General features: G+C 35.9%; 3 protein-coding genes and 1 long non-coding RNA gene across 4 annotated transcripts in view; 2 read left to right on the top strand and 2 right to left on the bottom strand.

Moving 5' to 3' along the window:
• The window catches only part of LOC129787900 (mitochondrial-processing peptidase subunit beta), a gene marked incomplete at its 5' end in the record, with an annotated part of 132,804 nt that overhangs the window by 39,063 nt on the left and 79,090 nt on the right, over positions 1–14,651 (top strand). The gene's annotated exons all lie outside the window — the stretch shown is intronic.
• On the top strand, positions 1,940–2,716 carry LOC129787906 (uncharacterized). The gene is made up of 2 exons (XR_008750272.1): positions 1,940–2,458; positions 2,536–2,716. It is a non-coding gene; the product is annotated as an uncharacterized LOC129787906 (long non-coding RNA).
• LOC129787887 (aminopeptidase N-like) lies at positions 5,319–8,775 on the bottom strand. Its single transcript, XM_055823715.1, has 4 exons — positions 8,147–8,775; positions 7,763–8,068; positions 7,354–7,694; positions 5,319–7,292 (listed from the first exon to the last, which is right to left on the bottom strand). Exons 1-4 carry the CDS (start codon positions 8,770–8,772, stop codon positions 5,713–5,715), a joined length of 2,853 nt encoding a protein of 950 aa, XP_055679690.1. The 5' UTR covers positions 8,773–8,775; the 3' UTR covers positions 5,319–5,712.
• Positions 9,130–14,412, bottom strand: LOC129786793 (uncharacterized). The gene is made up of 12 exons (XM_055822033.1): positions 13,974–14,412; positions 13,407–13,905; positions 13,116–13,341; positions 12,828–13,052; positions 12,496–12,753; positions 12,268–12,433; positions 11,028–11,300; positions 10,462–10,960; positions 10,175–10,400; positions 9,874–10,098; positions 9,540–9,797; positions 9,130–9,468 (listed from the first exon to the last, which is right to left on the bottom strand). Exons 1-12 carry the CDS (start codon positions 14,213–14,215, stop codon positions 9,299–9,301), a joined length of 3,267 nt encoding a protein of 1,088 aa, XP_055678008.1. The 5' UTR covers positions 14,216–14,412; the 3' UTR covers positions 9,130–9,298.

The following is a 14,651-nucleotide window of genomic DNA, read 5'->3' as shown; positions in this document are numbered from 1 at the left end:
AATTACGTGCTCTGTCTTTCAAAAGATAAAATCCTTTACTTACTCAAAAACCATGAGTCCCCAGTTTTCCACACCTGTGTGCATGACATCATTTATGACGACAGATTCAAGTTTAGGTAGATTATATCCAACTCCTAGATAGTCTTCAAACTTATTTAGCATAAATTTCATAAAATCAATGGCAAAATCTAGCTCATGGATTAAGTGTTTTGGCACAAGAAAACTAATTTCTAGATTTTTATCTTCGAGGAATACTTTATGGGACGAATAGTTGCAAATTGTAAAGGCAACCAAGTTAACTGACATAGGTACGGATTCTTGGAAAGATGTAGTGGATGTTTCATCTGAACTGGATGAGAAAATTGCAATGATTTAAAAGAAAAATCAATGAAATTGTAAAAAAAAAAATTAATTACTTATTTGAAATAGTTGTAACTGGCATGTTTGATGCAGCGGTTAGGGATGGATAATGCGTTAGGTGAATGGTGAAAGGAGTTCTGTATCGTGGTTCGTCGTAGCAGGGAAACACCATTCTTGCATAAGTCATGTAGAGAAGCGATGTAGCCGTAATGTAAACTTCACCATCCTCACTGACATAGCGTGTATGACAGAATCCTTGACCACTACTCCGATGTAAACCACTAAATTCAATTTCAATGACATAACTTTGGCCAACTCGTAGATCTTCTTCAAGAACAAACACCAAAAGAGTTACATTCTTGTACTCTTCATGATGCGATATCCTTAACTGATTGTTTTGATGGTCAAAGAGGGTGGAATTTTGAATGAGAAGTTGATCTGAATGAAGTACTATTGTCCTTGAAGGTTCCAAAGCTCGTAGGGAGATTCTAATTTTCCCAGTATAATCCAAAATTCCTTCATGAATTTTTGTTTCCACCCACAATTCGTAAGCAATTGGTTCTGTTGTGTTACTCAACCGTGAAGATGAAACATAACTTTGCACCTCATTTAAATCCGTTGATTTAGTTTTTAACGTATGGAGTGAAGAGAAAACTAAAGCAAGGAAAGCAAGCCTAACTGACATGGTTGAACTCATGCAAAGAACAATCAATTGGTAATGTGATGAAGGTAACCTTTACGTATTCTCTTATCGAAATGTTATGCGCAGAGATTTATTGCAGAAGACCCTAAATCAATTCCAAAATAGATTACTTTCAATTAGATTGTTTATTACATTTCATTAGGGTTTTTTTTTTTTCAATAAAGCATTAACTCTTGTGGTAAACACTGATAAAATCTTTCATTAATTATGGAATATTATGGATAAAATACTCGTGCAAATGAGATTAAATATAGTGGGAGATAAATAAAATGTCTTTTAGCAGCATTAAGCTGCGCTGGGCGAAAGTATTCTGCAATCCATTCTTCAATTTTATTCTTATTCTCCTTCACCCATTTTCGATGGTATTCCATTTCGAATTTGCACAATTCTAACAAATCCGAATTTATGTGTCCAGCTTTAAGTAAAATATCTAGAATTGCAGTAAATTCTTCTTGATCTTCCTCATCGAGGCATTCTGCTATCTCCTTTAGAGCTTGTTCCATTCTTACATTGAACGTATAGAGACGTGCGATACTTTCATGATTTTCACGAAAAAATTTAAGAATTGTCTTTACATGCCCATTTCTCGTAGCTCTGATGATTATTTGGAATCTCTCCAAATTCGTATAGGCGTTGCTGTAGTTTGGATCTGCAGTCTCAAGTAGGAGAGCATAAATAGAATGTGAATTGTGGTAGCAACTGATGGAATTAACAATGTGTGTCCTCTCTTGTTCATTTGTAAGAATTTTGAGTTTCCTCCAGAAATATTGAAAAGTATTTTCATCTGCATTCTTAAGACCATGGCAATAGTAGACTGATGGATTCTCATGAGGTACCAATATGTGACCAGTTAGAGCTTCAGCAGTTACCATCCCGGCTGACACAGAGTCAGTGGTTTTTACGGGTCAGGAAAAAGTTTCAAGATATTAGTCGGAAAATAATCTTGAAATTACTTTTGCACATGAGAAATACCTATATCAATAAGATTTTCACACTTCGCGTCAACAAACCTAGTGGCAAATAGGCGAAGCTCAGAGTGAGCTCACACATACATTTGCACCCAAGTAAAAACCGACTCTTTCGATAACGCGAATGTGAATAGTTTTAATACTCATTGGCTACAGCGTCGGTATCATATGAAATCATATAGATTTTTCAAAAATTAGTCTTAAAAAAATTACGAAATTAATTTCACCTACGAGCAGTCCTGATTTATTGACGATTTTATTACATTGCGTAAATAAAAATTTAAGTTTTCTTTTTCCTAGCTAGGATCGCTGCAGTCTATGTTATTTGACATCCAGTGCTTTGTGAATCATTTTTAATCAAGGTGTTGCTGTGAGTATTGTGGAGTTTAAAAAGAAACAAGGAAAATATTTGCTGAGAAAAGAATTGGTAAGTTTTCTAAAACCCATTATTACAGAATCCTGAATATCAAAATGAATTAAAAATTTTATTTTTCTGTATTCTAGACGCCAATGGAATATCCCGAAAATCAGGCATCCCAAATTCAGGCATCTCAGAGTCGCCTACGCTAAGGAGCAGCAACTGTAAGATGACGACAGAATGACCTGGTAGATGAATCATCTTCAGAGGGCGAATATGAAACTTAAATTTTTCAATAAAAGTATAATAAATATTCACAAAGTCAAATTTGTTTTATTTATATACATAATATGTATGTATATATACATACATATATATAAATTTATATATAATTTTAAAAGAAATTTTAAAATATTATGTATTAAGACCATTGAAAAAATATATTATTGTGGTCTTAAAATTAAATTTGGTTTAGTTTTGCGACTATTCTACTGTCGCGTAAATGAAGGAGTCGGTAAATTTGCTACTCACACGGATGAGCTACTCAGCGCTACTCACTAATACACACACACGAAAAAAAGTGCCATTTTCTAACAAATAGTCGGAAAACTTTATATGGGAACTACTGACGAGTTCTATTGATGCGAATTGTGAAAATCTTAAAAAAATCTTAAAGTTGTGTCAGCCGGGATTGTTCTCGTTGCAATTAAGCACATACCAGAGCCAGATCGACAGGCTAGATCAACAATAATTGGACGAAGAAATATGTCTTTTATGGAATCTTTTCCATTTGTGTTCTCAAACACATCAAGTCTTGCAAATTTGTCTTCAGTTAGATGTTGGAGAAACCTTCCGAAGTACAATTGATACGAAGGTCCTTCGAGTTTACGGATCATGTTTAGGAGATGCCGATTAGCAGTAATCCACACAGCGTACTCTTTCTCATACTTTAAATACTTAATGAGATCAAGAGCAACTGTGAACTGAATTATGTCAGAATAGGCCAAATTAAAGGCATCATCAATTAATTGAGCACGATTTAGCATTCCAATAGAATAGGGTGATCCTCTATGCAGTTCGTCTGCCAGTAGTTTCCAATTATCTCTGTCATAATTTACGCGATAGTACCCAGTTTGTTCTATGTTAAAGAGAACCCAATCATCAGATGTCCAAGTTTGGTTTTCCGTTGTCCTAATTACGAGTTCTCGCATTCCTTTCTTAAGCCAAACTAGAGGTTTAGTGTTTTGCATATTAGGAGTATTTGCTGTACTCATTGACAGAGGAATATACCATGACAAGTTATCTGGATCACGTTCATCGCGAGATGAGAGGAATCTCTGTTGATTAACAACAATTTCATTTGATTGATAATTTCTCATGACGGTTAGAAGAGGATATCCCGGTTGATCTGTCCAAGAACTGAGAAAATCTGCAACTTTTATGTCTTCAGGGAGAGTTTTATCATCATCAACAGCTTCTTGAAGGCTTCTATGTAAATCTTCTGGTTGTGCTACCTGGAAGGACATATCACGAACATACTTTCGAAGTCCTCTCTGAAAAGTTATTTTACCAATTGTGTGGTCACACATACGAACAACCGCGGCAGCTATTGGGATATTAATGTAAATTTTATTTAAAAAAAAATTAGAAGTTGTTTTTACTTTACCTTTAGTTAACATTGCAAAATCAAATAAATCCTCCACTTCTTTGCGAGTTTCGGCGTATTTGCTGAGTGATTTGGAAATAACTCTGGAATTATCAGCGAGGTACCTCTGCATTAGGTCAGTTACGAAAATTTCCTCCAGTGGAAAATCAGCAAAATAGAAGTTACTAAAGTGATATTCGTAGTAATATGCAAATCCCTCAATCATCCATGCATAACTCCACCACGATATACCCACGATATTTCCGAAATAATTGTGCGTGAGTAGATGACAAATTGTTCTTGCTATATCCAATTTTTGGCTTGTTGTCGTTGAATTTTCATTGTAGAGAAACCACTTAGAACTGAAAAGAGTTAGCAATGTAATATAAGCTGGAAAAAAAAGAAATAAAGAAAAACTAGAATCTTACTCATAAACCATGAGACCCCAATTTTCCACTCCTGTATTCATTAAATCATTTATAACGACAGATTCAATTTTAGGTAGATTATATCCAATTCCTAGATATTCCTCAAGTCTATTAAGCATAAACTTTATAAAATCTAATGCAAATTCAATTTCATTTATCAGATCTTTCGGTATAAGGAAGCTTATTTCCAAATTCTTTTCTTCCACATATATTTTGCGGGATTCGTAGTTGCACACCGTAAATGCTACAACATTGACGGGCATTGCTACGGACTCCTGAAAGGACGAAATTGCTGTCTCATCCGAACTAAAAAAAAAAACAATAATAGATAACAAATTAAAAGACTTCTCTAAAATCAAATGTATATATAGGTTGTTAAGGTTTTTTTTTACTTATTTGTGATTAATGCAACTGGCATGTTTGATGCAGCTTTTAGCGATTGATGGTGCTTGATGTGAATTATGAAGGGAGTTCTATATCGTGGTTCGTCGTAGCAAGGGAAGGCTACTCGGGCATTTGTAACGTGGAGGAGCGATGTAGCCGTGTAGAAAAGTTCACCGTCGTCATTTATGTAGCGCGTGTAACAGAAACCTCGACCGTTATTTTGCAGGACACCTCTAAATTCAATATCCAAAACATAATTTTGTCCAATTCTCATTGAATCTTCAAGAGAAAACGCAAGAATGGTTTGATCTTTGAATTCTTCGTGGCAAGCGATCTTTAGCGTATTATTTAGGTGATCAAATAGGTTGTAATCCTCAATCAGGAGCTGCTCAGAATGAATTGTAATACTCTTTGAAGCTTCTAAGGCTCGTAGAGCAATTCTAATTCTTCCTTCGTAATCTAAAATTCCTTCATTAATCTTCGTCTCTAGCCAAAGTTCATAAGCAATCGGTTCTGTTGTATTATTCAAACGATATGATATATCCTTGGATGCTTCAGACGTTGCGGCACATTCTTTACTCAAACTTTCCACGATAAAGTGACTCAAAGTCAAGAAAATCAAAACTATACAACGCCAAAGGAACATTTTTGATCAAAGAGAAATTATTCACTGGGATTCTATCGCAAATAGTCCAACCTTTTTGAGCAAATTCCTTATCTCCAATATTCTCTATTTTGGGGGCCAACAACCAAAATTAATCTTCCATAAACATGAGATACCTACTAATCAATCCTTTATTGCAAGAAATTCTTACTATGTGCATTGTAACAAACAACAACATTATATTAATGGTGTGTTATAGATTTTATCGTGCTAAAATATTGCGAAAATTAATGGAAAAACCTAAGATAAGAATTGTTGAGGAGACAATTTGTCTAACTGCATTCGCTGAAGCTGGTTCAAAGAATTCCCTTATCCACCCTTCAATTTCATTCTTATTCTCCCTTATCCAAGTTTGATGGTAGTTCATGTCGATCATTGTTCGCATAACTTGATTGTAACTCATATGGCCTGCAGTGTAGAGAATATCTATAACTTCGTGAAAAAGCGACGCCTCATCTTCTAGAAGATTTTCCGCCAATTCTCTAATTGTTTGTTCCATTCTGTTGTTGAAGGTGAATGTTTTTGCAATAGTTTCATGATTTTCTTTAAGAAAATTCATTACAACTTTGGAGTTCCCATAACGAACTGCTGTAATGAGAATTTGAAATCTTTCTAGTGATGTATACAAATCATAAAATTGGGGATTAGCTAGTTCTAACAGCAGCAAGTACACTGATTCGTAATCTTCGTAGCAACTTAGTGATGTTGCAATGTGTGATCGTTCCTGTTCATTTTTAATAGTTTTGAGTTTCGTCCAGAAATAATTGAAGGTTTTTGCATCGGCATTCCTAAGGCCGTGACAGTAGTACACCGCTGGTTTTTCATTGGGCGTTAGACGGTGTCCAGTTAGAGCTTCAGCAGTAACCATTATCCTTGTTGCAGTTAGGCACATCCCTGATCCAGAGCGACAGGCTAAATCCACAATAATTGGGCGAAGGAATGTATTTCTGTTGGTATCCTCACCATTGATATTTTCAAAGACATCCAATTTCTCAAAATGATCTTCAGTGAGATGTTTGAGGAATCTTCCAAAGTATAGTTCGTACGATGGACCGTCCAAGCGACGATTCAATGTGAGCAAATGGCGATTAGCTGAAATCCACACAGCGTAATCAGGTTCAAATCGAATGTATTTGATTATTTCCAGAGCTAGTGTGAAGGGTACAATATCCGAATAGGCTAGATTGAAGCTATCATCAATGATCTGTGCTCTGTTGATTGTACTAATTGCAAAAGGGGAGCCCTGATTGAGTTCATTAGCAAGTAGTCTCCAATTTTGGGCATCGTAATTCACTCGATAGTACCCAGATTGTTGTACGTTAAACAGAACCCATTCTTCTGAGTTCCATGTCTTATTTTCCGTTGCTGTAAGGACAAGTTCTCTCGTACCGCTCTCAAGCCATTTCCATGGTTTAGTTTCAGCTGTATTTGGACTACTAGCTGTGCTTATTGTTAGCGGAATATACCATGATAGCCCATCTGTGTCAGCTTCTTCAGGTGAAGAGAGGAATCTCTGTTGATTCACAACAATCTCATTTGATTGGTAATTTCTCGTTACTGTAAGCAATGGGTAGCCAGCCTGACTTATCCAAGTATCAAGAATATCTCCTATTCTCATATGCTTTGGTAGTGCTTCGTCCTCATCAATGGCTTCTTGGAGATTTCTGTACAAATCTTCTTCTTCTGCACTCTTAAACTTCATTTCTTTCAAATATTTCTGCAATCCTTTCATGAAAGTCTTTTCCCCCAAAAAATGATGCATCATCCTTATTATCGATCCGGCTGAATTGAATTTAAAGAGTTATTAAAAAATTCTTTTTTTTTTATTAATGAAGCGACCTACCTTTGCTAATCATTCCAAGATTAAATACCGCAACAACATCTTCTGGTCTGTCGCTATATTCATTCAATGGTTTAGACATTTGAAGTGAATGATCAGCAAAATATCTTTGCATAAAATCACAAACAAAAACATCATTTAACGGAAAATCTTCTAGGTAATAGCTGGTAAAGTAATATTCTAAATAGGTAGCAAAACCCTCTGTCATCCAGAATAAATTCCACCAAGGCATCCCAACGAGATTTCCAAAGTAGCTGTGAATCAATTGATGCGCCATGGTTCTTGATATATCCATCTTTTGACTGGGATTTGTGCTATTTTCTTTGTAGAGAAAGTTTTTAGGGCTAAAATGACAACAACAAAAATGTTCTAAAAGTATTCTTCCTTAATGAAATTAATATTTTTCTATTACTTAAAAAATATAAGACCCCAATTTTCCAGACCAGTCAGTAATAAATCATTGATGGAAATTCCATCAAGTTTTGTAAGTTGGATATCCATGTCCAGGGTCTTATTCATCATTTGCAAAATGAATGAAATGAAATCCATCGCAAACTCAACTTCCTCGATATGTTGTTGTGGAACAAACAAACTTAAATTTAGATTTAACGCTTCAATAAACTTTGTTCTAACTGCGTGCTTTGAAATGGTAAAAGCCAACAAATTTACTGGCATAGGGAGTGTTCGTTCGAATGTAGTTGTAACAGAATCATTAGAACTGAAAAGAAGTTGGAGCAATTTGTTTTTAAATTAAGGATATTAACCATAATGGTGCTTAAATGAATTTTTAACTTACTTAACAGTCACCTTAGATACAGGTGAATTGGCACGTGAATGAAAGGATGGATGATGCGTCAGGTGGATGGTGAAAGGGGTTCGATATCCCGGTTCGTCGTAGCAAGGAAAAATTCTTCTCCCATTAGATACATGCGTGTGTGATGTGGCAAACAAGGAGATGTCTCCATTTTCCTCTACAAAGCTACAATAGCAAAACCCATTGGGTACACGTCGTAGGATTCCACTAAAGTAAATGTCCAAGATGTATATTTCATCAAGGATCAAAGCACTATTCACTGTAAAGGTAATGGTTCTTCTAATTTCATCAGCAACACCAAAAGAAATTTCTACGGGATTATTCATGAGATCTGTTAGTGTGTAGTTGTGAATTTCAATCTCAAATGCATGCATTGTAATAACGTCTGTTGCTTCAATTGCTTTAATGGCAATTTTTACTCTTCCCGTGTAGTCAAAAATGCCTTCATTGATTCGTGTTTCTAACCATAATTCATAGGAAATGGGTTCAGTCGTATTGCTGAGTCTATAGGATGGGGTCTCCTGAACTGTTGTAGTATTTTTTGGAGCTTCTTTTGAATGCCCAACGACGCAAAAGAGAAGAAAACTCACAAATAATTTCACCCACATTTTTCCACAACACTATCCAATGGCGAAATGCTATTTTACCTACAAACTGCTGGTCTTTTATTAAATTTCTTATCTCTTGCTATAGTTCTAATATTGCGAAAGCAGTCATTTAAATACCTACTGAACCCTCAAGTGGCCATAATTCTTTTTTTCTCACACAGAACTCACCGCGAACTCACACTATATGATGATTACATCCCCCTTTATTGATTTCGGGATTGTGTTATTTGAGAAAGAGAATCCAACGCAGGAAAATCCGTAAAAATTCTTTTGCCCACGAAAACTGCACAGTTATTCTTAATGGGGAAAGGTTCCTAATATTCTCATCGAAGGAAGGTTTAATAAAGTCTCAACAAATTCAATTCTTAAAATCATTTTATTTTTAATACTTGAAAAATTCATTTTTATAATAAAATCTACCCGTTTCAGTTTAAAATTAAACAATAATTGCTTTAAAAATTCATACTGGCTCGGTAATTTATCACCGCACAACCATTTAAGTTATATAATTTCTTTAAAAAAAAGTTTATGCAGTTCTTGGTTTAAGATTAACCCAAAAACCTCTCTCTGCCTTTAGAGAAAAGCCAGATTTAGCAAGCTTTAGTGGAATTTGAGTTTTCTCGCTAATCTCAAAGGTAAACTTGGTCAAGATGTAGTAAATGATGGCCTTAGTTTCCATCAATGCAAATCTCGATCCTGAAAAACAAATAAATGAAAAAAAAATGATCCTCATGCTTTGAATTGATCATAGAACAAAAAGAACTGACCAATACAATTCCTGGGTCCAACTCCGAAAGGAAGATACGTGAATGGTTTAATTTCATTCTTTCTCTCTTCACTGAATCGTTCAGGATCGAAGCGGGATGGATTCGGGAAGTACTGAGGATCATGATGAAGACTCACGATAGGAATGAAAATTCCCTCTCCAGCCTTCATTTCAAAATTCACATTATCCGCCTTAATTGTGTAGGGTTTGACGCACTGACGATCAGTTGCAACGGCTGGTGGCCAGTATCGTAGACTCTCTATTGATAAAAAAAAAACAATCACAAACTCACATTTTTTCAGCGTGAGAAAAGAGAGATTAGATAGTATTCTTACCAGAGATAACCATGTCGAGATAAGTCATACTCTGCAGAGCTTCATAAGTCAGGGGCTTCCCTCCGAGCTGCTCTTTTATCGCATCAACTTCAGCTAGAAGTTTCTTCTGTACATCGGGGTTAACTGCTAGCTCATGTCCAGTGAAGCACATGCATGTACTAACTGTATCAAATCCAGCCAGGAAGAAGATCAAGCACTGAGCTGTTAGATCATCGTCCTGGAGTCCTTAATAAATTTAAAAGGAATACATTTCTTAGAAAAGAATCTTTTATATACTTAACAGCAGTTATCGAAAACTTACTGCTCTGATGAATTGCTTCACCAACTTTAGTCTCCAACACAGTGGCATAGCCATCTTTCTCAGCTTCACCCTCTTCATAGCGAAGCTTTCCTTTGCGAGCTTGAATAAGAAGATTTATCATATCTGGGCGAATAATATTCTCACGTTCCCTCTGATTGATTGTATCCCATACAAGACTTCTGAAGAAATTGGCAAATTTATCGTTGAAAAGTTTAATATTCAAAAACTGAAAAGAGAAAAAGTTTTACTACTTTTTGATCAAGATTTAGTAAAACGAAAGAAAATACCTTCATCATTTTAGGGAATTGCACCAAAAGGAAGAAGGTGAGGCTGCGTAGTCCAGAGAAATCTGTTGCCTTCTTTCCTGCGAGGTAAAATTCATTGTCCCTGTCATTGAGGGAATCAACTTTGATCCCAAAGGCGCACGTTGCGATGACGTCATTGGTAACCCTTGTGAAGAAGTCTTTCAATTCAACTTGAACTGGTCGTCCATTGTTGGCTTCCTTATCAAGGTATTTCAGGGCATCGTTGCAGCAATCAGACACCAATTGAAACATTGTTCGCATTTTGCTTCCTGTGAAAGCAGGGCTGAGGGTTGCTCGCATATCGCGCCATCGTTGACCTTTGAGGGAGAATAAGTTGCGCCCAAATAGTGGTTCATGATCCTCATCCATGTTAACACGATGATCGAGGAAATGATCAAAATCTTTAACGCCAACTTGCTTAATTATTTCCGGGTCGCGGATCATTAGCAATGGCTGACGAAGCTGATATATGCCAAAAACTCTGACAAAGAAACATAAATAAATTAGCCACAAATAAATTTAAATAAAAATTTCGATCTTTAACTTACTGTTCATTAGGAAAGTAGTTGTACTGCTCATTTGTGGCATCATTGAATGTCTTCGTTTGCAGAAGAACTTCTTTGAAGTTTCCAAAGAATGGCACAGGTGGAATGCTTTTCACACCCCTTTTCTCCCACGTATCAAAGGGGGAAATACTCCATTTGTACGCAACGTACACAAGAGCAGCCACCGCGGCACCCCATTTTGAGAAGACAAACCCAACCAACAAGCTTATTGCGTAACTAATCATTTTTTTTTCAACACCAACAGTTACAAGATCACTTCCCGATCACCTTGCTTCAACTATTATTTTATAGAATTGTGCACGAGATTTTATACTTCTTGATTTGCGATGAATCGCAGAATTCAACTAATCTTATCGAATTTGGTGCGATAAACGAAAAAATAACCGGAATTATTTTCTTTTTCTTTTATGTAAGATTTCGCTGCCAGAAAGATACGCGATGGTGTTACTTGCATAAACGGCAAATTTTGACTGTGGCGCGAAAAGTTTTGCGCACAAAATCACCCACTGGTCACGATTAATGTTGGTGGGGAGTGTTTTGGTTGAATGGATGACTGTCGAGTTTTGGAATATATAAAAGAAGAAAAATTACCAAGAACTATGTAATGTAATATGATGCTATATAATTTATTACGTCTGCCGTACACGCATACTGAGCACAAAAATGTTGTTTTATGTACATACATTGATGGATTGATGTATGTATTTAAATGAAGATTTTTGTATATAACACAATCATAGAGAATTGTTTCTTTTTTCAAGTTCAAGGAAAACGTTCAATATGTACTAAATGTGATGAGTTATGAGAAAATTTACACTGTTTGACTAATTTTGACATTAATCAATGTCTCTCTTAATCCATGATTGCATTTAATCGATATTTTGTAATGATAAATCTGCATCCTGGTACTTACCAGGCAACTCCATTGCTCCATAACTGATATAAAAATCTATTAAAATTGCTCAAAGATGACGAGATATTGTCGTTCAACTTATATGTTAAATCGGAGAATTATTTATTTTTTTTTATTTCACTAATTCTATTTACTTTTTACAACAATGGCACATTTTTTTTATACATACATTGGTACATGTAACAAGTCATTAACTGTCCTACAGCGAAAGACACAAATTATTTAACACTGGCACGTGTATTTTTGGATGTTATTTTTACGATTACAATCACTTTTTCATTAACATCTATATAAAAGAAGCTTTTTTACGTATTCCTTGGTTTTAAATTCAGCCAAAATCCTTTCTCTGGCTTAGCCGTAAAGACCGATTTACCCATTTTCAAAGGAATTTGAGTTTTCTCACTAATCTCAAAGGTAAACTTTGTTAAAATGTAGTAAATGATGGCCTTAGTTTCCATCAATGCAAATCTCGATCCTGAAATACAAATATAAAGATTAATACGCATCTTTTAAGAAGATTCAGTAGATTGTACAAACCAATACAGGCCCTGGGTCCTACTCCAAAGGGAAGATACGTAAATGGCTTAATTTTATTCTTATTCTCCTCGCTGAAGCGTTCAGGATCAAATCGGGATGGATCAGGGAAGTACTGAGGATCATGATGAAGACTAACAATTGGGAAGATAACTCCTTCTCCAACCTTCACTTCGCAATCAATGTCATCGACCTTAATTCTGTATGGTTTAACACATTTACGATCAGTTGCAACGGCTGGTGGCCAGTATCGCAGACTTTCTATTGGGCAGAAAGATTAGATTATGTTTAGATATGTAGTCTCTGAGGTTTTTAAAATAATTTCAAATATGTACCGGATATCACCATGTCGAGGTAGATCATATTTTGGAGAGCTTCGTAAGTTAGAGCTTTCCCACCAAGTTGTTCTTTCATTGCATCTACTTCTTCAATTAATTTCATTTGTACATCAGGATTTACGGCTAATTCATGGGCAGTAAAACACATGCAGGTGCTGGCTGTATCGAAGCCAGCAAAGAAGAATATCAAACATTGGGCTGTTAAATCATCTTCCACGAGTTCTGAAAATTAACAGGAAATCCTTAATTAATTTTAATTTAATTTATATCAAAGGAAACTCTTACTGCTTTCGTGGATTGCTTCCCCAACGCGAGTTTCCTGTACAACGGCGTATCCTTCTTTATCAACTTCTTCCTTCTCATGACCAAGCTGTCCCCTGCGAGCCTGAATGAGCAAATTAATCATATCGGGACGAATGATATTCTCCTTCTCTCTGCGACGAATTGTATCCCAAACGAGATTTCTAAAGAAGTCTGTGAACTCTTTTTGGAAAACACTCATACCGAGAGCCTAAAAAAACAATTCTTAAATGCAAATTATGCTACAATTTTTACACAAAAGCTCTTCGTACAAACCTTGAATAAGTTTGGAAAATGAATAGCAAGGAAGAAACAGAAACCTCGTAGAGCACCGATATCAGTCACAGATTTGCCAAATGTGTAAAATTCATTCTCTCTATCGTTGAGTGAATCAACTTTGAGTCCAAAGGCACTTGTTGCGATAAGATCATTTGTAAATCTTGTAAAGAGATCCTTCATATCAGTGAGGATTGGTTTACCGTCTTTTGCTTCCTTCTCCAGGTAATTTACAGTATCGTTGCAACATTCCGACACAAGTTGGAACATTTGTCGCATTTTACTCCCCGTAAAGGCGGGGCTGAGAGTTGATCGCATTTCCCGCCATCGTTGACCTTTGAGCGAAAAGAGATTTCTTCCAAAAAGTGGCTCCACATCCTCACGCAAATCAATACGATGATCCAGGAAGTAGTCAAAATCCTTCACACCCAATTGCTTAATTAAAAGAGGATCACGAATCATGAAGACCGGAGTACGAAATTCATACGTTCCGAGCAACCTAAAGCAAGAAACATTGCTGTTAGTATAGAGAAAGAATCAAAAGCTCCTGCGAAAACTCAAACTTACTTTTCATTGGGAAAATATCTGTAGAGCTCATGGGTCAAGTCCAATAAGGATTTAGTTTGAAAGACAAGATCCTTAAAATTCCCAAGGAAGGGAAGTGGGGGAATAAACTTCACGCCACGCTTCTCAAATGTATCGTAATTTGAGGTGCCCCACTTGTAGGCAAGATAGCCTAAAATTGCCGTCACGACGCTCCATTTTGAGAACACAAAACTCACCAAATAATTTACAAGACAGCTGAGCATTTTGCATCAGCCTTCGAACACTTTTGCAATTCAACTGTTTGCCGGTGAAATTCTCCAAGAGCTCACCTTGATACTCTCTGCTCTGACTAGTCACTCTCAAGATATCGGTGAGATATCTTATCAGTTTGTGGGGATATGACAACAATCCCGGAACTTTTTATTCAAAAAATAGTCTCTCTCGATGGAGTAGAAAAACTCAACTGCAGAGTTTTTCTTTTTTTGGTATTCCGCGCAATAGAACATTGTGGTGGGGAGTATATGTGTGAATGAATGAATGATTTAGATTACCTCACCGATATTTTTGTTGGAGTATGTTGTATCTACATACTTACATACTTACCTACATATGTAAAGCACATGCTACACGTGTATATGTTTCAACGTACAATAATGAAGTAAAATACTCCATGAAAGAATTTAATTTTTCTTTATTACA

Source organism: Lutzomyia longipalpis, chromosome 1, assembly GCF_024334085.1.
Source record: "Lutzomyia longipalpis isolate SR_M1_2022 chromosome 1, ASM2433408v1".
Lineage (NCBI taxonomy): Eukaryota > Metazoa > Arthropoda > Insecta > Diptera > Psychodidae > Lutzomyia > Lutzomyia longipalpis.
The sequence above is the reverse complement of the archived record's forward strand: the minus strand, read 5'-3'. Positions and strand labels throughout refer to the sequence as shown.